The sequence below is a fragment of the Salarias fasciatus genome, chromosome 3 (assembly GCF_902148845.1).
Source record: "Salarias fasciatus chromosome 3, fSalaFa1.1, whole genome shotgun sequence".
Lineage (NCBI taxonomy): Eukaryota > Metazoa > Chordata > Actinopteri > Blenniiformes > Blenniidae > Salarias > Salarias fasciatus.
The window spans coordinates 23,106,910-23,133,377 of record NC_043747.1 but is presented as its reverse complement, the minus strand read 5'-3'; the positions used below and the strand labels follow the sequence as shown (position 1 = coordinate 23,133,377).

At 42.1% G+C, this 26,468-nt stretch overlaps 1 protein-coding gene across 1 annotated transcript in view; it reads right to left on the bottom strand.

Annotated features, from left to right (window-relative positions):
- Positions 1–26,468, bottom strand: part of dysf (dysferlin, limb girdle muscular dystrophy 2B (autosomal recessive)) — a 73,686-nt gene that overhangs the window by 10,684 nt on the left and 36,534 nt on the right. The window contains 8 exon segments of the mRNA XM_030088043.1: positions 1,702–1,793; positions 1,984–2,139; positions 2,400–2,528; positions 9,954–10,052; positions 11,416–11,427; positions 17,079–17,138; positions 25,082–25,155; positions 25,237–25,420. Coding sequence (XP_029943903.1) covers positions 1,702–1,793; positions 1,984–2,139; positions 2,400–2,528; positions 9,954–10,052; positions 11,416–11,427; positions 17,079–17,138; positions 25,082–25,155; positions 25,237–25,420 — 806 coding nt within the window.

The window sequence follows — 26,468 nt, the reverse complement described above, 5'->3', positions numbered from 1 at the left end:
AAAAAAAAAAAAAAACATCCAACCACATAACCGGTGAGCTAGCCAGCCAATCAACCAACTGGTGAACCAGCCAAACAACCAACCAGTGAACCAGCCAACCAACCAGTGAACCAGCCAACCAACCAACCAGTGAACCAGCCAGCCAACCAACCAACCAACCAACCAACCAGTGAACCAGCCAGCCAACCAAGAAATCAACCAACCAACCAACCAACCAGCCAACCAGTGAACCAGCCAGCCAACCAAGAAATCAACCAGCCAACCAACCAACCAACCAACCAACCAACCAACCAACCAACCAACCAGTGAACCAGCCAGCCAACCAACCAACCAATCAACCAACCAACCAACAAGTGAACCAACCAGCCAACCAAGAAATCAACCAATCAACCAATCAACCAGCCAACCAACCAACCAACCAACCAACCAGCCAACCAACCAACCAACCAACCAACCAAGAAATCAACCAACCAACCAACCAACCAGTGAACCAATCAACCAATCAACCAACCAACCAACCAACCAACCAACCAACCAAGAAATCAACCAACCAGCCAAACAACCAATCAAGTAAGCTAACAACTAAATCATTCTTCATTGTTATGCCACTTTTCAGTCAGTGCAAAACAAAGACATAAAATCAGATTATTCACTTATACACATCTGCACATATATTAATTTAAATTTCCATTTAGACACTCATACACACACTGTATGTTATATGATCATTTAATATGTACCATCTGTAAAATGGAGTAAAATTAAATATATTACTTAACAATCCAATCCGATAAGCTCTCAAATGATAAATTAGAAACCATCACATGGAGAATGAGCTTCAAGTATGCATACATTAAAAAAATACAACTTTTGTGGTTGTGTCTCAGATCATCTGTTACACAAAGAGAGATGTTTGATGAAATTCAGTTCAATGTTACATTAGAAAAACATTTATTATTATCTAATAGTGTAATTTCTTTAATTTCCTTCAGAATTTAACTGACACATTACTGAATATTATTGGATATAATCACATGACGCATGCAGATTTACTTGAAATTAACACTCATTTCTAGGGTTTAAAAGTCATGTTCAGGTTACTTAATCCAGTAACTTGGGTTTGAATCAGCTGGATTCTGTGTTTTAGACTGACTTGTGAGAGACCCGATTAAAGGAACAGAAAATGTGTCTTGTCATGACTTCTCAGCAGCACTTGGACTGCTTGCCGGTAGTTGGGGAAAAGCAGAGCCTCTCATGTGGAGGCTGCTTTATACTGTGATTGGTTTGTGTGCAGTGACACCTACTGGCATCAAGACAAGGCCGAGCACCAGAGCAGGGAGAGAGGAACAATGTACGTCTGTAAACAGGGCCAATAAACCATCTTTCAGAGAACTTTGATAAGTTTGGGAAGTAAAAAAATCGACTCATGGTTAAATTGAAGGATGATGAAGACTTTCTCCAATTTCTGTCTTAAAAGGCAATTTTAGGCAATTAATATGGAATGAATACTCTTTTTAGCCATTTAAAACATGGCAGCATCTTCATTCTTCCGAACTAATAATAGATGATATGATGAAAATGCAAAACACTTGAAACGTTGAGCAAAATAGGACCCAGTTTTGCAAAACAGGATGTTTAATGATGGGAATCTGCAGTGAATGTAATGAGCATGTCATGAACGTTCCACATGAGCATACATACTTGCCAAAAACGGGATCCAGCGTGCAGGGGATGTAGTTTTCATGGTCACTGATGGTCTTTTTCCCCAGAGTGATCTTCACATAGGGGTCGCACTGAAAACAGAGATTTACACAGGAAGATGTCGTCCTCATGTTGCCTTCATTCAGTCGTGCTCGTCTAAACGAAGTGACAACTTTCACATTACGTCAAAAGTCTTTAATGCCACAACCGGGATTCAAACTCGGGTTCCACACACACTCAACATCAAGACCGTCAAAGGTGTCCACCATCCTCTCCTCCTACCTTCCCGTTGGTGTCTTTGGGCTGCAGATCCTGAGCCTGGATGACGTAGACCCGGACCAAACACTCCTCGATGCCGTTGGGAGGAAGTTTCCTGAAGTGTCTGGGGGGAACGGGGGCAGTGGGGTCGTCGGGAACCGGGTAGATCTTAAACATGCCCTGGGTGGACAGAGATCAGGGGTTTGAAGGGTTAAGAAGTGGTTTAAACCCCAAAAATTACAATTTCATTTATTTTTCATTTTATGTTTGTTAAAATTTGCTCATTTAAAAATAAGAATATTTATATAACTTAAATTTTATTACTTTTTTTTTCTTTTTACACATTAAACATTTTACAGTGATAAAACAGGGACAACCAGGACCAGGAAAATATGGACTCCAGTTACATAAAAGCAGGAAAACGAGAAACAGACTTTTACCTTGAACTCTCCGACCACCGAAGGATCTTCGCCTTCATCCTGAGTCTTTCCTCTGTACAGTTTGAAGGTTTGACAGAAATCAGCGAGACCCTCCAGACCCTCAGCCTTCTCCAGCTCATGACTGTAGACCTGAGGAAGAGGAGGAACACGGCATTTAATGAAGATTCGTCTATTGGGAAACGAACAGAATCACAGTAGGACACAAAGCAAAAGAGTTATCCAGGAAGGAAATGAAAGAAAAGGCCCAAAACGGTGGAGATATATGAAAACATCATCGAGAAGGGAGGAAATATGAATGAATTTTGGTGAAGCAAGAAGAAGAATGGAAACAGAGGACAAGATTAATGGACAGAAGAGAAAACACAGAGAAGAAGTTTAGAAAAACTTGGTGATATAAGGAAAATTTACACCTGATACCAAGCAAAAAGGAATTTTCAATATATTTTCCCCCCAGTTGAAACATGACTGCAGAGCACTTCTAAAATCTCACATTACATTACAGCCAACTAGGGATGGACACACCCACTCAACAAAATGCAATGATCAGTTTCCCAGCTAGATTCAATAGACTCTCTTCTTCCATTGTTTCAACCATTTCTTTCAATTGTTTAAAAAGAATCAATAAAAAACATTGATATAAAAACTACACCTAAATCAATGGAACGCTGCAGTTCGGTTACGGTTTCGAATGATCGAACAATCTAGGCAAAGATTAAAAAGAATCAAATTCACATGCAATATTTAATAAAGTATTTAAAGCCAGCATGTTTAATAAATATGAAGAGTTTAAGTAATAGAGGTGTACTGTGGTCATGGCAGGAATACTGTAATCTGAGTGAGAGGCTGTGCAGGAGCCTCAGACTCTAAAGGCACTACGTTTGCTGATGTATTTTATTTGATTGTGAAATATAAAGAGGCAGATTATAAACATTTAGACTTCCTTCTGCTCCTTTTCATTCATAACTTTGGAAACTTCTGTTTTGATCTGGATTTTTTTTGTATTGCATTGTTTTATATATTTTTTTTCTTTTGTCAACAAATGAAATAATCAAATACAGTTGGTCCCATCTCCATGGAAACGGAGCTGGAATCATTTTTCTGGAACATTTTTTCTGTTTTCACTTGAAAACATTGTTTCTTTACCTCGGCCAAAAAGCACTGAGCAGTTTCTTCATGCTCCACATTCTAGAAAGTGTCTAAACTGAGATTTTTATTGACTTGTATAAATCTGATTTTGAATACCTCGCAGGAGATAAAGCCATGAACGGCCACTAGTATCTCTGAGGAAACCATAGGTTGGAAACCCCTACTGTGACGCATTTCAACACAGCATAGGCAGAACCATAAGAGGTGTGTGTGTGTGTGTGTGTGTGTGTGTGTCTTTGGCCATAAAATGTGGAACACTCTACTCTGATGGGGTCCAACATGTGAGGCCCCACCCTAATGTACTTTTTTTAAGTGTGAAGTGGTTTCATTGTTGAGACTGTGATTAATTTGTGAACGTTAAGGGGTTGGGGGGGTTCGGAAAATGTACAACGTCAGTCGTGTGTGTGTGTGTGTGTGTGTGTGTGAGAGAGTGATACGTAGAGATCTGGGCAGGGTCGTCTTTGTGTCAGAAGCAGAAAAAGACTCATTTGTTTTCAGTGGTGACGTTGGATTGCATCAGCATGGAGAAAAGATCCGCTGAAGAAACCGGTATATCTGGGTTTGGAAAGCTTACAAAGTAAGCAGGAAAGAGCGGTTCAGCATCAGACTGACAAGACTGCACTTAAATGGTACAACATAATTCTTTTGTGGGATAAAGGTCCATTTCTTGTGAGTTTTTTTGACCGGTGGTGTCTTTATCGTGACCGCATTCGCTGTCAAAAACCCGTCTGTTCTGCAACTGTAAATACTCACCGCATGACAGGATTTGTATAAATGTGAACCAAATTATAAGCCTCGAACATTTGAGTTATTATTCTTGTTTAATTGACATCTACCAAAACTTTGGGGATGAAAAGTTTTTGTTTTTTGATGCGCTTTTAGTTTGAAACCAAAAGGAAGATTTTGAAAGAAACAAATTGACAAAATTTCCTGTTACTTAGAATATTATTTAGAATAAAGAGTTTTTATAAAACGCTTGAAATTAAACATAAAATGAAATACAAAGTTGCCCCTCGCCTCGTGCTTTTGTCTCTGTTGAACAAGTGTCGACTGGAAACAGCACGATTTTTACATTCTGCATAGTTTCTGAAAACTTTCACGTTTATACAGAAATATTGAAATTTTTGCTGTTCACACAGAAATACCAGAAAGAATGCTATATTTGTCATGTCAGGCTTTTGGTTACTGCTGTTTTCTTTTACACCCATACATGCATACTGTATAGTGAACAGTACAATGTCAACATTTTGGTCTTTCTTAGTCGTATGACTCTACTGAATATCCACTGTACGTACAAATGTGTCTCCACGTATGCCGATGATGCTCTGGTATATGTACATTTTACTGAAGAAAGGCTGTTGCTCTTGTTACATGTGCAGAAAAAATACTGACTGAAATCCGAGCTATCATGATGGTCAGTGAGGAGTACAAAGTGAAAACAATCCAGCAATCGCTGCAATGCCAACGTTTCAACAGGCGGAAGCTTCAGAGCTTGGTTCAGTACATCCAGTTTTGATGTAGCATCTAAAAGTTGAGGTTTTGCTCTCTTGACATTGCATTTCAGACACTGCATGGAGCTGTACAACAGCGTACAAGAAAACATACAGGACATACAGTATAAAAACACCCTAACAAGGGCTTTAATAATGTATAGGGGAAAAAAAACTGACGGTTTAGTCCAGGAAAGAAGCTTTGATGGAAGTGAAACGTTTTTCAAAATAAAACTCAATGCAAACTAAGGGGAATTTAAATGTCTCTCTGTGCGCCCCGGCACCATATGATGGGTCAACAGATCAGTGGTTGGGGGACCCCGATTTAGGACATGATGAACAACTGGGGGATAACTAAAAAAAGAGTTTATCACACTTTTTCGTTTTCGTTTACTATTTGAAGGTCAAACAACAAAAATATAGAAATATATAAGCTGATAACCAGTGCTGATTCAGGGACCAAAGCTTTGCTCAGTACATCCCAGGAGCTATTGTGCTCATGTGCAGCACTGCGTGTTTCAGAAAACTTGTGTTTACCTTGTATATGTGGAGGAGGAACACCAAACCATTTGAAAACATTGTTTTCAATAAGTGTGATTTTCATTGACTCCCACCAGCGTTGTCCTGTAAACTAAACTTCATAATACAAAATACAACTGAGTTTCACAGCTTTCGCTTAAAGGCATTGTAGTCTAAACACTGCCAGTTGTGGGTGTAGCAAACAGCTCATGGAGGCAAATCACTTGGGAATCATTGTTTCCAAATTTAGGAAAAATCTCACCAGTTAGTTTGCTGTGAAGACACAGACATGATCCCTGCATTTTCAACTCATTATGAGATGACAGATGGGTTTTTTTTCATTCTGTTGTTTTTACATGAGTGGGTTTCATCCACACCAGAGACTGCGGTTCGTCTAAATGTTGAAGAAAATGAGTTTAAAGAGGGTGGAGAAAGGTTAAGACAGCAAACGCGATGCTTTCCATCCACTGTAACGTCTTTGTTACCGAACCCGCGAGCGGACGGAGGAGAGGAAGATGAGCGCGGCGAAGGGTATACGGCGGACGTGCTCGGTCGGGTGGGTGGGCGGACTTGATGGGCGGGTGGGTGGGATGGTGGGAGGAGACGCTGGAAAAGCAGGGCGGGAGGAAAGCGTGCTGACAGGGGTGATGTCAGCCAAAGAAAGGCCTGGAAAGTGCGCTTCATTTCAATCCTCAGACACCAAACCCAGTACCGAGGGATGGAGGGGACGAAAACGGGGGGGGGGGGGGGGGGGGGGGGGGGGGGGGGGGGTGTTACTACAGATCTTTAAAGGCAGAGGAGTTACTTTCATATATGGCAAAAATGTCATTCATTAATATTCTTCTTTAATATGTTCTGCCGTAATAAAGCATCGTTTTAATGTGCAGTGACACAGAAGCTCAGCCAATCAGTGATCAAGCTGATCTATCAGTGGAAGAAATATGCTCTGTTCTTATATAAAGTAAGGAAAACTAAAAGAAGCAGCAACAGAGCAGCTGAGATAAACTACCAACATGTGTTATATTGCTATTTACAATTATTTCACTGGGAAAGAGCAAAAGTTGACAGATTCTGGTGGGTCTCTCACACTGATGTTCTGAATCCGCCGAGGTCTGCAGATCGTTGTGGACTGCAGCGTGTGACGGTATGGAGTTGTACAAGAAGCAATTTCTTGTCAAAAAAGAAAAGAACTTATGTTTATGTTTAATCACTGATGTCTCATCGGTGGATGCTGGCGGAGTGTTCTGGCAGTGGACTGACTACGTCTATGGACATCCCACTGAAGTAGCACGCAGGTGTGAAAGGGGGTTCAGGCCTCGTTGACACCATGTTTTAAAGTGAAATTGAAAAACTTTCCAAAAACGCTGCAGTCCTGCTGAGTATTTTCAGAGGTTTATACAGTGTTGTTCTTCCACTCTCTTACTAGAGGCCTGAAAACAAACTCTTCCTAGAGGACAGGATCACATTTGGTCCACTCTCCTTTGACCAGGATCATCATAATCCCTCCTGTCTCTCTGGGACCAACAACTGCTGAAAAATTACAAAATAAAGGAATAACCTTGGGAATACGTGCAGAATAGCATAACTATATGCGATCTCCTGCATCTTCTCTTCAGCTCCACAGTTCTCCTGCAACAAAACAGGAAGTCTGAGCCTTCAACGTCGTCCCTTCTCTCACACATGTTGGACATTTTGCTGCTTTTGTGCAACACTGCGGTGGAGCCAGGAATGTTTCCACCAAATGACCATTTTAATTAAGACAGCTTAAAAGAAAAACACGCTGAAAAATTAGCCCAGTGTGTTTTTCTTAGTCTTTTTTGTGTATATTCAGAGATCTCTGAAGACTTTAATCACAGTTTTCAACAAATATACGAGCTTTTAAATGTTGCTGAAGCATTTGCCTCCTACTAAATGGAAGCAGATCTTTTGGGGTCATTGTTGCTGCTGAACTTGTGAATCTACATTTCTTCATACTGCTTTAAAATAGTATTTAATTAAATATATTTTTAAATGAATGATGTACTTAAGAAAATGCTCACACACCTATTTTTAAGACATGATAAAATCCAGAGTGCCTCATGATGAACTGCTGATATTCAGCATTCATGCAGACAGATTTGGATAATTATCTCTTATTTCATTAGCCCATTATGTCGGGTTTCTGGCACGTCTCATGCCAGCCTGGCTCTCGCCTCGGTCTCCAACTCAACGGCTCATTTTCTGGCGGACCTCCGTGTCGGCGCCAGACGGGTGACGCAACCGAGGAGCCGGCGAAGGAGGAGGAAGAGGAGACGGGAGGCGGGAAGGTGAGAGGCCGACAGACGAGGTGAGGCGAAGTCACGGGGAGGCTGGAAACGACACGTCCGCCGATTTCGGCGGCGTAAGTCCTGAGAGGTGGATTTACGCTCCGTCAGAAAGCGCGAAAAGGTTGGAAACAGTGTCTCATTTCCGAGAGACGGTAGCAGATCTGAGGCCTGTCAGAGCCGGGGGGAGGAGACAGAAAGGCGGCGGGGTCGAGGAGGGGGTGGCGGCGAGGCGGAGTCGCCATGGAAGCTGTGGCTCACCGGTCATTACGCTGCTTTCCACCCAACTGTCGAGTGAATTCGGTGCAAAGTTTTGAAATGTCGCAAAAGAAAACTGGAGGAGTTTCCACGGGCCGGGGCGAGAGCGTTTAACGGGCTTCCACCCCGGAGAGAAAACGTGGACGGAGTCGCTCAGCGGTCGAGGAGCCGCGATCGCTCTCCGCTGCGCCGTTCGGTTTAACGGTTCCGTCCCAAGAAACACTCAAAGTAATGATCTTTCACAAGAGAATGACCGGGACTGAGAGGGACATTCAGAAGACACCGTAAAAACAAGATTTTTTAAAAATTTTATGTGAGCTCATTAAGCGCTCTTTATGTATCAGTTGAATTAAGAAACAAGTTTAACCGACTGATTGATTTTAATGACGACAACATGTGCCTGAAAAAGATGGCTTAATTCAAGACGAGCTTATATATTTTTTCCTTCACATTAAAATACAAAATTATCAACAAAAACGTATTAACTGACAGCAATGCAAGCTAAATTGAAGCAGATGGAATATGATTTAGGTAATTCATATTTAGTTTCTTTACTTCCAAATCAGTAAAATAATAAATGTCAAGAAGATTAAATGTAAAAAAAAAAAAAAAAAGCTGTTGTTAGTTGTTATTATTAATCAGTTTACAGTGTAGAATTGAATTTTTAATACATAATATAATAAATATAATAAATTGGATATATTTAAGTGTACATTTTGTAAAGATAATGTTCTTTTCATCAGTTTAATCAATTGTTTATTTCTGATCAGAATTCAACATCTATGACAGACAAACCAAACAAATCTTGGAAATGGTGGTTTATATATATCTATTCCTTTAAAGTTTTTGGATATCCTTACTTTTGTTTTAAATTATAAGTCATTTTATTCACTTCTTTAACATCAAAATATTAAGAAATTACTTTTTTTCCGCAATCCATTTTTGTAAGTTCCAAGTAAATTCATTCAAAATGACAAGATTTAAAGTCGTCATCTTAAAATCTATTTGAATTTGAATTGAATTTACCACTTAAAGGGTTTCTCACGGGATTAATTCTGATGTTTTCCAATGCCTACCAAATTGGTGGACTCATTGCGACTTTGAAGCTCGGCTTGGCGTGTTCCGCTTGAAAACACACAGAAAAAGCAGCTTTAAGGCTGCAGAATGAATCAAAAGCTCCGAGCGGCCACTTGAAGAACACGGTTCAAGCTGCCCCTGATGTGGAATGGCTTTCAAGGGAGAGGTTAGGGGTCTCATTTAAAAGTAATAAAAAAAGAAAAAAAAAGAAAAGGAAAGACCACATTCTGTCATGATTAGTCATTTGTTTGAGCATCAGAGGAGAAGACTGACGTGTGCTGCGAGTCCCGGTGGAAGGAGAGGTCGCCGCTCGGGCCGAGAGAATCGGGACAGGGGTTGAACAGAGCGTGGGTGATGGAGGAAGAGGAGGAGGAGGAGGAGGAAGAGGAGGAACGACACTTAATGACGAGACGCTGATGAAGGTCGATGTGAACGGCTCGTCTGAGAGCGCGGCCTTTCGTCCCACCGCGACGCTCTCTGGAGCACTTTCACCGGCGGGTGAGTCATCCAGAGGGTTCGGAGAGCGGACTGCCGGACTGAGGAGGAGGAAGAGGAGGAGGAGGAGGAGGAGGAGGAGGATGAAGGTACAGACTGACAGGAGGGAAAAATGTGATTTAGAAGGTGAAGTTCGGAGCAACAAGCAAAAGCGCCAAGCGAAAGCGGAACAAAGAGCGGCTCTGTCTTCATCTCCTCTTCCTCCTCCGTGCTTCACCTTCGTCCCCTTGTGTGACAGCTTTCCTGTGGCGAGCCGGGACTCTTACCTTCAGAGTGTCGTAGCCTCTCTCCAGATACGACTCGCACTTGTTTTTCTCCCCGGTCGAAGCGTAGAATTTACTCCACCAGTCCATGAACTCTTCTTCCTGTAGTTCAAGACACAATACAGGAATAAGAAAAAAACTACTTAACTATTTACTTGTGGTTTTGGTGTGATTTTGTCAATACTGGACCAGCTGACATCGTGAATATAAATGAATCATCTTGTGAAATAATGGTAATTTCAACAAGAAGCTTCTAGAATTCAGGCATAAATGTGAGAATTGAACCACAACTGCTTGCTATTTCTTGAACTCTGATTCATTTATTGCTCATATGGGTTTAATTGTTGGGTTTTTATGTGTAAAAGTGCCTTGAAATGACTGTGAATGTGTTGTATTTGGCGCTACAGCGGTAAAATTGACACGTCTTCATCGGGAGCGACTCTGCTGAACCTCCGAACTCCCGCGTCCACCTTCGACCTTTTGACACTTGTTAACAGCGACATGGCCGCGCCAGCGCGCCGGGCCTTTGCGCCGCGGCGCCGCGGCGGGCTCGGGGAAACAACCCGCTTTTCATGGTTTTTCCAGTGATCGCATGGCGACGCGCGGTTGGCCAAGTCACGTCAACACAAGTAAAAACTGTCTCTGGTGGCTCCGTGGCGTTAAGGTCATGCTATATGGGCGTTCTGAGGCAATGGAAACGGGCAACCGTCGGGATGGGAACCGGCACAAAGTGACAAAGTCAACACGAGCGCTAGAAGAAGCATGTTATGCTAAAATAAAATCCAGAAATGTATGTTTATGCATGAGGAGGAGGGCCGCCCGGCTGCTTTGCTTGGAGCTCTTTCCCATGACTCTTCTACTGAACATAAAAGCTTCGTACGAAGGGGTTTTAATGTTTTGGCTCGATCAATACACGATTGAGTGAGGAGTTGAACTGCAGTCCTCAAAGACCTAGAGAAACAGCCAAGGTTACTGGTTCGATTCCCCATCTCCACCTGTCCGTGTGTTGAAGCCAGGACCAGGAGAATCCGGACCGGGAATCACGACACTCTGGAGGAAAACATTGTTCTTATGGTTTTATTTTGCAGAACAACTGTTTGCTGCAGCTTTGGACCAGCAGCAGCACTTCCACCGTCTGCTGGAGACGCCCCCGGCCATTTTCAAAAAGTTTCGTTTCCAGCGTCTTGTTTCCACTCGAAGCCGTTGCCGTGTAAACGTGGATGTTGAGATACGACCAGCGGGAACGTGCTGGACGGTGTCAGTGCCACCGGGTTCCAGCACTGGCCTGAAGGTTTATTTCATGATAATTTCATTAGAAAGTGATTGTTTCTCAGAGTTCATACCGTGTAGCAATACTAACCACAGGTGCTTATGTTGCAAAAAAAAAAGAAAAAAAAACATTTATCATGGCAGTTCATGACCAAACGCGCAGCTTTCTCACACATCGCTCCACTCGTGCACTTACCCACTGGAGCATCTTGGTCCGCATTAACAGTAAAAGACAGGGGTTACGTCTCATCAGGTGTTTACTGCACGACGCAATCACTCCGGACACACGCTGACAAGAGCGACCGCACTTCACAGTCGCGGCGTTTATGACGCTTTTCAACACATTTCTTAAAACTTGACTTCTTATTACACATCCAGGGTTTTGGTTCCAAGATGAGGCTTATGCTGGTGAAGTGAAGAAAAAAAAAAAAAATGACAGCTGGCGAGAAAGCAGAGGTCGTTTCACTGTTACAACAATGAGTCACTGTGGTGCCGGCTCATGCGGAGTGTGTTGGGAGGGTTCGGATCTTTGTTTTGCACATGTTGACTGATGGCTTTGTGAGGTTTGGACTCCGGTCATTTTGATTTATATGATGTGATTTTTTTTTTTGGTGGTGGTGGTTGGGGGGGGGGGGGGGGGGGGGATAAGCATGACATATTTGAGTGAAACCCTGCTATAAGCCTTTATCAAGTCATCCATTTTTTTTTTTTTTTCTACTGGGAAGCTGCCTCATCCATCAAAACCAACCAAACTCTGCTCACATTGGCAACCCGGACCCAGAGCTGGTTATAAAGGCTTGATTCTGATTATTTTCTCACAGAAGCGAAAAGTCTGTGTGTGTGTGTGTGTGTGTGTGTGTGTGTGTTGGCTTTTTCACAAGGAAATATCAACTGTAAAAATGAAGAATACAAAGGGAATAGATCAACATGCCAGCCTGCACACACGCACACGCACGCACGCACACACACGCGCGCGCGCGCGCGCGCGCGCACACACACACACACACACACACACACACACACACACACACACACACACACACACACACACACACACACACACACAGGAACAGTCATCTCCGCCCTGCAACCTTCAACCCCCGGAGGAACACTGGAGCTTAAAACACACTTGTGACGCATGCACCACTTTTTCCTTTGTGTGTTGGTGTGTATGTGTTCGTGTGTGTGTGTGTGTGTGTGTGTGTGTGTGTGAAAGCATCAATGTAGAACAAAAGTGCTCTTATAGCTCTGGATTTGTGTGGAATCCCCTTTCTCCTACTTCCCACACACACACATATGAGAGAGAATTCCTAATTTTTCCAGAGTGGCAGCATGGCATGGAAAAGAGCAGCACGTGGCGTTTCACTGGGACTTAACACACACACACGCACACGCACGCACGCACGCACGCACGCACGCACGGTGTGTCTGAGGCGTGAAGTGTCTGCTGTGTGTTAACGCGCCCTCCGTGTGCAGCCGGTGCCAAGCATTGATGACAGGGGCGCCAGAAAGTGTGTGTGTGTGTGCGCGCGCTTGCGCGTCGGGGTGTGTTCGCTGAAAGTCGGCGACTCCCGGTTCAGACAGATTAAGGCCGGCAGACTGCGCCGGGTATTAGGTGTCGGCCGAGGGGCCGGAGCCGGCCGGCGGCGGTCTGCCCGGGGTGTCGGTGCGGTCGGCAGCCCGTCATTACGCCCTGCAGGCGCGGCCAGGACGACCGCAGCAGGCTGGCACTGCCAGGACGCTCTGCCAGCCCAGCGCCGGCATTTCATAACCGCTCCAGCCACTTCGTAACAGATTCTTCTTTTTGTTTTGTAGGGGGAAACCCCTGTCATCGGCAAGGTCAGCGGTGACGTTTTGTTGTGTTTTGGTGGTGAGTTTACACGATAACGACACTTAGTCATTAAAAAATGCACCGTGGCTGCAGAGTTCTACATTTTCCATGGGATGCAGCTTTTCTGAAGGCCTTGCAGGGACGTCTGTCTTTAAAAAAAAAAAGGTCCAGCTGCTGAATCGAGAGTTTGAAACTCCCCAGCACGGGAGGATTGAGAAGAATTTCCTGAATCAATGAGCCATCCTCCCCAAAAATGTCGACTTTGACCCTTTTCTGCGTCTCCAAAATAAACTGCCCGACGCAAAGAATGTGGAAAAACTGGACTGGATGTTTCAACAGAACTGTTTGTGTGATTTTGTCATTTGCTCCACTGTGGTTTGGAGGCCGAATACCAAACCTCAAGTAAGAATCTGTGGCATTTTCTCATAAATACATGTCGGCTCTGCCATCGCTGATTGACATTAACCAGTACTGACTCGATCTAGGTCCACTTCCTGCTCGCTTTTCCATCCTCCGCCATCACACAGGAGATGGTGGCAAAACAGATCATTGGCCGGTTTCAAGGAAGCAGCAGTGGCACGGTGGAGGAGTGATTAGCGCTCTCAGCTCACGGTGAGAAAACCCCTGGTTTGACACCAGGTTTCGAGGCCTTCCAGTGAAGTTTAAGTAGATTTCCAGCCACAGCTACTGAATAAACTGCTTCTCCGCCTTCAGTTCTACCATCTACCGCTCGTTTTCTACCAAATCTCTGGATGGAAATATCAGCTTTTCTTTAGCTGCTTAATGTTTTGCCACCAGATTGTTTTGAACTTTGCCTCTCCACCAAAACAAACCCATTCAGTGCCTATGAACCAAAAAAAAAAAACACCAAAACAGCCTCCGATAATGTCAGCATTGAGCGTTTTTCCTTTCCTCGACCAAAAGTGTGATCTCCAAGAGCAAAGCACCAGTGTCATCGAGAAGATCTGGTCGACATTTAAGGCAACAAATATGTGCAAGCGCCGAGATTCCGGAGGTGAACAGCAGCTTACATCAGTCTGTGGCTGAAATTAGCGGAACAAGAAAAACAACCATGATTTAGGAAGCTGTTTTGACATCTTGTTTCTGGTCACAGTGTCATTATAGGGCCATAAATGTGTGTTTTACAAAATGCCCCCCGCTCAAAAAAAAAAAAAAAAAAAAAATGCCACAAAGTCGCCTGGCACGAAGCCATCTCAGTTAGTTTTTCTCTTTCTAAAAGCGAGCGGCGAGCGGATTTATGGAAGTTGAGGCAAACTACAACAATTCCAGAGAGGCCTTTTAACCAAACCTGACTGTTTTCTGGCAGAGGAGGGGAATGGCTTTGAAGGGAATTATTAGGAGAGGAGAGTCGCTGTAAACCACATTTTTTTTTGAAAGCCTAAAATTCATATAAAATACGTCAACGACAGAAAAAGCCGACACAAAAACCACATTATATGAAAGTGACCTGACAGAGCGTTCTCTCTCTTTTTTTTTCTTTTTTAGCAAATCCAATGAGTTTATGGAAATGAGAAAACACAGAGATGGGCTTTATCCTCGATAAATACTGTCATCAGCCGCGGACTGCGCAGACGAGACGTGACACCCGACGCTCATTTTCCATGGGAGCGACGTTAGATCTCGGATATCTCCAGAGGGCTCCGGAGCCTCCGAGGCTCGAGGAGCCACGGCGCTCCTGACAGCCGGCCTTCTTAAACTTTTCCAACTCCGAAACCCAATCTGACTGATCCGCCTTGGACGCCGCCCTGCGAAGTAGCGCAGTGCGCTGCGGTAATCTGGTAATCATCAGGCGCACGCCCATGACCGGCTTCTTCTTTTCTTTTGGTGGCGACTGAGAGATTAAGAAGCCAGGATTTACAACACATGAGAAAGCGCGAGCCACGAGACATTAACCTCCTCCTTTTTCCCCAAACCTTTTCCCTTTAACCCATTCATCCGTCCCTCCCTCGTCCTTCTGTAACCGTCTGCTGGCAGAGCGCTGCGGTATGGAGGATCTATAGCAGCTCTGTTGACTTTGGCCGGGACCAGACGGAAAGCCGAGCCTTTAATTTGACTGGTTTCAATATCTGACCCTTAATAAAACAAATATCTTTGTTTGGAGAGAAAGAAATCACCCCCAATTACTGTGGAGAGAGGAGGGAGCGGGAGCACCACTGGATGTGCCGTGTTTGTGTGCTCAGTCTGGTCCGGGTCAACCCCAGTCTTCAAATTGACCTGGCTTAGAAAAATAAAATGGAAGAATGTAACAAGGAGCGTGGTCTCCCATTCAGATCTGGGATCAGATTTCCTCTTAAACCGCAAGGCTTGGTGTGTTTAAAAAAAGCACAATGTATTTTCCTGAGACGAGCCCAAGAAATGTAAAAAAGATTGGTTTTTTTTAAAAAAAATCGCATTCCTTTCAGATCAACCTTCATCTCTCAATATTTTTCCAGCAGCATCTCACTGAAAATAATCTTCAATAAAAGGGTTTCTCCATAAAATTAGGCCTCTGCTGCTGACTTCTGTCTTGCATGTCAATAGTCTTACTGCAGCTCCAGGCAGCCTCCGGCAGGCACTCACATCTCTTTACATATGAATTAAAACTTTGAAAACGAGGGATCCCCGACGGCTGACACCTGAGATATTATCATGTCTGTTTATGGATGGACTTTTTCACAAACAAAAACTATTTTAATTTTGTACTCCGAATATACAAGTGCCTCCTAATAAAGAGGCAGCTGGAAATCTCTGCAAGAAGCGCCATTAAACGATGTAATAATCACCTGAACACAGAGATGGAGGATTTTACGTCAAGCTGTGCTACATGCTACATGCTAAACAGTTTCTAGGCTCACACACCAGCGATGCTACATGCTAAACATGATTAAAGTCTGACTGACTCAGTATCAGAAAGCAGGTTAGTCCTTGCACTCATAATCATAATCCCGCCAAAAGCCTCATGGTATCCTTTTGTCAAACATCTCAAACCATTTGGGATGCTGGCACTCTGTCACTTCACACTACTTCACAAAACCAATGAAAGAAAACATGGCCGAGACAAACTTCTTCTCCCTTCACAATGAGCTTGAAAAAGAGGGATTGTTTTACATCCAGGGTCCAATAGTCCAAGTTCTGTAAAGTTCAACACAAGCTGTTTGATTTCAGGTGTTTGTATCACTGGTATTTAGAAGATGACCATTGTATAAAGAGGGTCTTAAAGTAAGGACTGTCCTCTTGTCAGACAAAAACAGCACTTTTCAAACAAAAGCCTACAAAATTTGAAACAAATTACAAATTTTCTATCAATAAGGGAGCTGTTATGCCAGTTAGAACAAACTCAAAGTCATGTGTTGCCAATGTGAACAGATTTATAACAAGGAGAAAATAGGTCACAGATGGCCAAATGTTCTCATCATTCTCAAAGAGTTAAGTTGTGACTCTGCACTTATATCACAAAGAATGTGGATGAAGGCTCCAGTGGCCTGAAGGCTGCCAGTGGAACGCGTCTGAAGTGCAGGGATGATAAGAAAACCAAGAACACGACGTGCGATCATACCCTTGGAGACCTGATGTTCTTAAAATAGGACAAGTTTTATGGAATTTTAGCCAGTTTTTATGCAATGATCTTGGGTTTTCGAGCAGTAGCATTGGGTGTTCATGCACTGGTAATGAGTTAGGCAATGTGTTGGGTTTTTAAGCAATGGTAATGGGTTTACAGTCAATGGAATTACATTTTCAAGGAGTGGCATTAGGTTTTCAACAGTAGCAATATGTTTTCATGCAAAGGTATTAGGTTTCCCAGCAATGGTACAAGGTTTTCAAGCAGTGGCAATAGATTTTCAAGCAAGGGTATTAGGTTTTCATGCAATGACACAGCTGTGGCTTTCTTCCATGCCCCTTATCAACTACAGTGTTTGAATTTTGTGATCGCACCTCGTCTGATAAGTGAATGCATGGGTTGACATATTGGTGACAGTTTGATGAACATGAACGAGTGAAATGAGTTAAAGGATGAGTGTGTTACCTACATGGAGGCTGGAGCTAGAGGTTGAGAGGTTAATGATAGCTGAAGAGGTTCCATCCGCAAACTACAGAACACAGCAAGAACAGAAACACACACAAACACACACTTTCAGGTTAGCTGGTTAGCATTAGCCACAATAACACCATCATAACCGAAGAGTTGAAAATGAAAGATGAACTCTTAGAAATACACTCAAAACATTCTGTATTCTTGAACTCAATATGACACTGACAGTACGGGATGTTTTAATGGCTCAAACACAGAAACATCGTCATTGTGTTTTCTCCAAAACAAGCAACAATGAATCCAGAACGTCCAGGAAAAAGTGAGCGTGCCACCAGATCTCGTTTCCTGGGAGGTCCCACCCTTCGAGGTGCGGACAGCGGCGATTGGTTGACACTGATCAGTGCTGACAGAGCACAGATCCCAAAGAGAAAATGTTTAGATGAAGTCACGGAGGAGCTGAGAGCACGAGGACACCACAAGCATCCACACAAATACCTGTTCTGCTGCAACTCACCTAAATACCGTTAAATAAAATAAGATTTAAAATACATCTTCATAATTTTTAGCATTTGACTGCACTTTGTTTAACGAAAACACATAAGGAGCCTTAAGACATGATCTGATTAGAAGATTTTAATAAAAGATCATAATCTAACAAGAAACAAGATAAAGTAGAACAACTCAGTTTAGCCAGAATAAGCTAAATGACAATAAGTAATGCTGAGATGAGCTCGATTAGGTAACCTCAGATAACAAGAACAAAGCACAACCTAAAAAATACCAAGTTATGGCAAAAAAACAGCAACGTTTACAAAACACAAGCTAAAGGCTAAGGTAAACCATGCTTAGCCAAGTGAAGCGTAGTCAATGTAATTAACTAAGCTAACAGTAAATAGGCTAAGATGAATAGGCTGTGATCAAATAACATAAAAGATGAAAAAAAAAACTCATTTATTTTACGTACATATGTATATATATTTGCATTTGTTTAATTTTATGTCTGGTCCACACAGTTATTTATGTACACTTACCATAAATCTATATACAGCATAGTTTCTCGAGTATTTATCATACAATCGATCATCTTATGATGTATTACAAGGTACATTCTAATAAATAAATAAATAACTATGTGTATATAGTTATAGTATATATATATATGTGTATATAGTATATATGTAGTATATATATATATATAGTACTATGTGTATATAGTATATATATATATGTGTGTGTGTGTGTGTGTGTATGTGTGTGTGTATATATTTATGTATACACACACACACACACACACACACACATCTACAATGTGTATTATATATATTAAATTCAATGTACATTAGAATATTGTGTGCTTGCACCATTCTTTCTATTTGTGTGTTTTTGTTCACACTCAGTCCCTTTATATGTGAATGTGTGTGTTGTATACTGCTGCTGTCAACACTGAGTTCCTCCACTAGGAAATGCTGAGCTAACTGGCATCAACTTTTGAAAATGCTCTGACTCCATTCGATGTGTTTCACACATAAAACATTGTCAGCCAATGAAGCCTTAAAAAAAAAAAAGAAAGAAATTTAAGTAAGGGTCTTCTATCGGTCATGGCTACAGATGGATTTTTAGCGGTGCTATAAGTGACAACGCCTTGGTGAGTTCTTAAGATGTGCTGATAAAATGAAAGGGAGACATCAGTGCTGTTTGGCTCTTTAACATTTCATGATCAAACGCCATCAAGCAGCTGTTGAGAATAAGTGAGAAGTGATCAAACCGGTGTTTACGTGGAGCACGTCCAGCGCACAAACCCACGCCTTTAGCAGGCTGGGTGATCGGCGAGCGACAACAAATTAACTCGCTCAACGGTTTGATAGTGTTTCTACTAATTTCTCACAAAATATGATGAATATGATTTACATGTAGGGGGAAGCTTTCTTTATATTTAGAAAATCCTGATTTGGAGTGTCATGTTTCAGATCAAAAGCAATACATATCCAGCATTATTTAAAATCTATATAAGCTACAGTTTAAAACAATACAATAAACTTTTATCATTTTTCATTTCAGCAGGACGACTTCATGAATGCATGGAGATAATGACAATGGTAAATTATAAATTTTAAATAATGATTGAAAAAAATTATGGTGGAAATAAATTTACTCAATGGGCTTGATGGTGGGTAGCTTAATTATTCCAGTACTTTCTGTGATGCAGTATTCTTGTTTATCATAGGTAGTAATTAGAAACAACTCTGTACATGAAGGCAGTAGCCTGGTGAGAATAGGGTGTGTGGAGGAATTACTTGTTCCTTTTTATTCATCAAACTGCAGTTTGTTTTTTTGCAAATTCACGCATAAAATTACTTGAATATCTGCAGAAACTGTACTTTTCTGAGAGAACTATCTGATAAACATCTTTACAATTAGAGCCACTCAAATCACACAGAAGTGTTGATGTGTGATGTGAATTTAATTGGATCACTGTCGATCTATATAACCCAAACAATTGATCCCTTGGCTATTAGATTTGTTGCTATCAGCCATTCAAATTTGGCTTCTCACTGAAACAATGCAACCTCTCCTGGAAAAAGCAGGCACAGTAACTGCTTTTCCCTGGAAATTAAAGATATGTCCTCACTGGTATTCTTCAACGCCCCCTTTTCTCAAAATCATCCAACCTGACAAAGATCTGCAAACGTTTTGAGTTCACTGTCAGACCGGATTAATGTGACCGGTATTGTACCAACACATTGTGTTCATGTCAAAGTTGTATAATTAGATTAGTAATTTCAACACCCTTCTGAGACCGGCCGGCGCTCACTAAAGCACAGACCCAGCAGACTGTTCGGGACCTCCCATGTCAACAAACGCCACCTCCCTGGAACACAACGGGACATTTTAGTTTGGGCACCAAGGAAAAAGAAATGCAAAGGAAAAGAAGCAATGAGAGTTTGTGGTTTAGTTGAGGAGGAGGTCAGTGTGATGAAGACGTAACAGATGTATATATCAGATCGTCTCCTCCTTATGTTAAAGAGTGTGTACATACTGTGTGTGTGCGCAGCATTACTCATGTTGCGGCGATACAAGTGAGTCATTTTTTCAGGGTGAAGTCCAAGTTTAAGGTCAAAGTGAGAGTGAAGAAATGATTTCAAGTGGTTGTGATGTCCGGTGAAGTGACGGAGAGGCAACGGCGTAGCGACGCCCGTGGGTTTAGCAAGACAGAGAGAGGGGGGCGGGTGTGGGTGGAGTTGGGGGGTCTGAGGGGGATGTATGGAGGGAGGAAGAATGGAGGACAGCAAAGAAGACAGTAGAGCTCCAGAGGTGTTGTTTGAATGTCCTGCTCTATGAGCTAACTGTTAGCATTAGCCGTTCAACCACACCTGTTTACATTTCATTAAACTCCTGTTTACTGTTTACATGAAAGATGCTCTTCTGTGGATAATATCAATGTCAGTCTGTATTAACACGCTTTAATAGCGGCTCGCTTTCCTTTCCTTGAACTACCTGCTTGTTGGTAGTTCATCTAGAAATCCATATTGGGTAAGAGAAGCCAACATTCAGAGTTTTGAGCATCTTTCACACTATGAGAGGAGATTAATTCAATGCAATGGATGATAAAAGAAAAAATGACAAGATATGGAATATCTTGAAGAAGAATGAGAATATCAAGAAGGATGAGGAGAAGGGATGAAGAGGACTGATGGTCTTCACAGGGGATGAAGAAGTGAAGAATACAGTGAAGGAGAAGCTGCAGGAATCCAGAAGTCTTGAAGCGATTCACTGGTGCAGGCTGATAGGAGTCACGCTCTCTCAAAACTCAGAAGTCCTCCACACATTCACCGTCTCTAAATGTCACTTCAGTTCTCCCTAAAGCGCCAAAGCGGTGGTTTTCCACGTTGTAGACCATTATCTTCAAATTCTGCAGGCTTAAACATCGGAGCAGGACGTTTTCCAAGAGCTGCCATGCTGTCTTCACTGGTTTCTTACTGAGCAGCTATTGGCTTTCCATAATTATAGTTTGGGAAAAAATCACAACAAGCAGATGAAACTGTTTTGTTTTCAATTCATGTTACAGGGTTAGCTTTTTATCAGTCTCCTGAAAAATAAGCTGAGCTTTATGAGAACTCCAACAAGGGGATATTAATAAATTACTACCACAAACTAAATGTGAAATATATAGAAATACCACTCTGAACCTGGAGAGCCACTGTCTCTTTCTGCTCAGCTTTTTCTTGTAGCATTAGCATCATTAGCATTGTCCGATCACTGACTTTCTCTTTTTCTGAGTGTTGCATGTAGATAATTATCATTAGTCAAACTATTCCTGTTACATTTACTGGAGTTTCAGTGGACTTGTTACTTTTGCTGTACATGAAAACCAGCTGCAGAACTGCTGTTTCTATCTCGACTAAACTGTTAGCTTTAGTATAAACCAACGCTGCTTTCTCAATACTTGCTAGTCCACTGAAATCCTCTTTAAGTGTACAAAAGACACTTTATTCCTATTGAATAAACTCAGTTTTCCTGACAGCAGCATGAAAGAAGACCCACTGTTTAAAGCATTTAGCATTAGCCTGTAGCTATAATATTTAGCATTAGCACACATAAATAACAGTTAGCTTACGTTTCAAATGTAATGCTAAAATTTGCTCAAAAGAAGCTCATCCACTGACTTTTACTCCGTAAGTTATAGTGCCATTATTGTAAATAAATTGTTACCATAATGCTACAATGATTAGCATTAGTACGCTAACTACTGATCACCACAATTTCATGAGTAACACAGTTAGGTTAAGTGAAGTTTCAATGTTCTCAATGCATTTCTCATCTCTCGCCAACATGCTTGACTTGACATGTTAACCTCGTCATTTTCAGAACTTTGCCGCAAAAAAGCTAAACTTTTGTTTCACTTGATAGGTGGCATTAATTGCATATTTTAGAAGTTTTAGTCTAAATTACGCATCGACACGACTCACGACCTCTTTCCTCTCTTCCATCTTGCGAAAGTTTCTGCATCAAATTAACTGAAGCATATTATGCTGAGACCAACTCCTTCATCCCCCTGCAGTTTCCCGCTCCCTCCTTCACCTTCACACAACAACAACAACATCTTGAACACAACATGGACTGCTGTTCTCTATGCCCGGTTGAGGACATTTCGTGGACCGCAGTTTGATGGCGGTGCATTCCTCAGTCTTTCCGTTGTTATCGTGCAGGCCAACCCCCCTCTGACAGAACCTCGTGCGGTCTGCGGAAAACATTAACGGAGAATAACGTCGTGTCCTAATTGTACACGATCTCTTCCTGATAAATACAGAAAAAGTGCTTAATGAGCTGCAGTAGAGATTCTGAGCTTTAACTTGCCGAGTCAAGCTGGGTAAAATAGAACTTTGTAAAAGACGGAAAAGTTAAAGATCAACAAATGAATCAGAGAGTTGAAAGGAAAGACAGCGAGATGGATGAATGAACAAATGAAAATAGTAACTCCTGAAGACTGAAGAAACATTACGAGAATATTGAGAAAGAGAAGATGGAAAATAATACTGGATGATCCAATAAACAGGTTAGAATGAATGAATAAATGAATGGATGAATGAATTAATGAATGAGAAGGTCAAGCCATGAATGAATGAACAGTTTACGAGTGGCCAAGCAGACAATGAATGAATCAGTGAATGAATAGATAAATGAGTGAGTAGAATAATACATTAATATATTTATTAAATTAGGAGAGTGGCCAAATGGACATTAAATGAATGAATGAATTAATGAATGAATGAGCGTAAAAAAGAGACAAAAGGAAGAAGAATTAGACTTTGAGGTTACAATGTCAAAAGAAGAAAAGAACCCATGAATGAATGAATGAGTTAGAATGAGAAGTCAAACAATGAATGAATGAAAGCACAAAAAGAGCAAAGAAAAAAAAGACAAACAAATGAATTAGTTAGAGGTTAGAAAAAGTGAGAAGAAAAAAATAGATGAATGAGTGAATGAGAGGAAGGTAAAACATTGAATGACTGAATAAATACATAATTAATATATACACTAAATACATTATTACCTTAATATATCAGTTAGATTAAGAGAGTGGCCAAACAGACATCAAATGAATGAATGAATGAATGAATAAAGGAGATGAGGAATAAAGTGACAGATAGGTGAACAAAACACACATTAACCCTTTAATAACGGCTATTCACCTCATCTAACCTGAGTTTGGCCTGACAAGGCAATGAGACTCAGGTGCACGCACACGCGCACACACACACACACACACACACACACACACACACACACACACACACGTAGAAGAAAGATGAGTGTTCCATGCTTGCCCTTTACACTTTACTGCTTGTAACGCCCCCTTTTACGCACTTCCATCAAAACACACACACGCATATAAACAACTAAAATGTCACCACACTCACTCACACACACGCACACACACACACACACACACACACACACACACACACACACACACACACACACACACACACACACACACACACACACACACAGTCTTCATACATGCATTAGGGAAAATTACCGGCTCATTAGGAATGAAACCGCTGGCTGTAATGAAGAACAACTGGAGGCTCCGAGTTCAGCCGTAGTTTGAACAGCAGTGTGTTCCATGAATTTAAATTTGGATCCATTCATAACATCACATCAGTCATTCATTGAACAAACCCCAAAAACATCAGTTGGTGTGAGTTTATGCTTTTTGACACCTCCTTTACTAAACTGATCACACATTCTTTTAACAACGAGCTCAAAACTCTGCATCAACATCCTGAGGTTGTCATCCTGAGGAGTTTATGTTGCGTAAACTCATGAATATGTTGGCCGTCTTCACTGCAGCTGCCCGTCGGAAGGGCAGATCAGAGGACGGTGGTTCACTGTGACATTTCTCCGGCCTCTTTTAAACTAATGCCTTCTAAATTGGATACAAACTCGTTGCATGTGTGTGCTAGTAAATGTCAGAGCAGCGCAAACAGAAGATGCACAGTTTGGTTTCAAACACACTGAGTGAAATGTTAAGAGTCGCAACACTATGTGGGTTAGTACATAGTCTGGGTTCATAATCTGTGCACTCGTGTTTTTTTTTTTATAATTAACCTACATTATGATTACAAAGAAGGCAGACCTTTACTTCTAGAACCAACCAAGACTCTAGTTACAAATGAACCAAAACAGCAGTCAGCACAAGTAACCCGAACTCTCGTTACCCATTTACCCAGTCGCTTGTATGCACAACTGACTAACACTCTAGTTATAACTAACCCACATTGTGCTTGAAACTAATTCTTACCTTTGCTTTTAGAACTAACCAAGAGTCTAGTTACAAATTAACCCAAACACTGGTCAGTACAAGAAACACAGACTCTAGCTACCAATTTAACCACTCTTTTCGCAACTGACCAATAGTCTGGTTACAATGAGCCCAAACATTAGTTGTTATGATTAACCCATATTCTTGTTACAGCTATTCCACATCTTTGCTTTAACCAATGCTTTATCCACAATCAACCCAAACACTAGTTGTTGAAATTGACAGGATGAAAAAAACGCAATGCACAGTGTCGCTGTGAAAGCTACTTGTGCTACCAAACTAGCCAGAACTAAAACTGTGGGTGAGTTCAGATTTTCTCTTGCTTTCTTTTTGACACTTCCAGCAAATCCATCAGACTCTGAATCAGGAAGCGGTTCAAGTTTCAGCTTTGGGTCGTAGGAGTGAGCGGTTTTACGTCAAGCTCCCAATCTGTGCTCGTTGTGGGCATGATTATGTTCTTCCTCTGTGTCACGGAGCGGCGTTGTTGTCCAAACACCCATCACAGAAGCACACTGTCTGACTGTTCCATGCTGTCTGGATAGCAGGAAGTTTACTTCACTTTGCAGTGACAATCATCTGAGATGCGGTTTCCGATGCGTTACCCAGCGAAGCTGTCTGGAAACTCTTGAGCAGTCCCAGACTCGGTACTGAAGGGAGGCGTGAGACGGTCTTACCTGGTCAGACACAAGCGGCTCCTCGTCACCGATGTCGATGAAAACCTCATCAGAAGTCAGGTTTGACGTTTCACCTACACGTGCAAAACACACATCAGAACATATTCAAAATACGTGAGCAGTCCAATCGAGACAACTTCGTTTGTCCGTCTCACGTCTCCATCCTCCGTCCTCCTCCGCCTCCTCCTCGTCCGCGGCCCGGCCCTCCTCCTCGGAGCGCCGGTACTCCTCCAGCGAGCGGATGGTGCACTGACCCACCACCGGCTTCCTCCCGAACTGACGGTTGTCGATGACTTTGATGACGATGGGGGGCATGTAGAGCTCCTCGCAGGGGAGTCGCTTTGGAAAGATCATGGAAACGAAGACAATACGTGTCAAAGCCCCATCATCTGGCTGAACTTCCAGGTCGTCTATTCAGTGGTTCATTAACATACCAGGTCCGGTATTTGGTTTCTGGTCAGGTGAGAACTGTGTGCCCTCCCCCTACCTGTGTCTTCCTCTTCCTGTGTCCTCTACATACACAAGCTGTGTCTTTACCTTGAACTATAGTACTTTTGATGCCTAACAGCAGCTTTCTGAATTGTTAAGTTCTGGAGGAAGGCAGAGTAGATTGAAAAAAATGAAGGAAGCTTGTGAAAGATAAACAAGACGAGACGAGATTCTTTTTCTCTATTCTACTTCATTCTAATTGGTTCTGCCGCCTGCCTGCTTGATGCTGATTGGTTCTGTCTGCTGACTGTCTGGAGCTGATTGGTCACGCCTTGGTGAGCGTCCAATCAGAGCATCATCGCACCTCTGTAAACCAAAATCATTGCTCGCTGTCAAAGGAGGTGACACATTGAATAACAGCAGTTCTTTTAAAAGACAAGATGGCCGACTCTGTGCTTTCCCATCACTGACTGCTGCTGTGATAAGCTCTTTATTGCTGGTGTTGATGATGAACCAGATTGGTTTCTTTGTGTAAAAATGACAGCTGTTTACTTTCTGAGACCCTTTCTGAATCGTTGCTGAGCCTCGAACTGCTCATCTTATATTACAGACAAAAGGCTTCGGGTGGTAAACAGACCATCAGCAGCCCTGCCAGGCGTGCTGACAGCGTCTTGAATGGTGTTGACATCGTACGTGGAGATGTGAAGCGTCTGAATTCACTGTCACCACCGATTTTGAAGGACAAGTCAACGCTCAAGACTCAGACAGCTTCAAGTTCACTTCAAGGTTCTACTGCTAATTAGACAGGATGCTTTGAAAACAGAGACCCACTGCTTGGCTGTATAAGTCTCCCAATATTTTCTGTGCAGCTGTAAGAAATGTCTCCGGTGTCCAGTCCTGGGAATTAAACGACATTTTAATCCTAAATTAGTTCATATTTTCTCTTAGAATTTTTGCT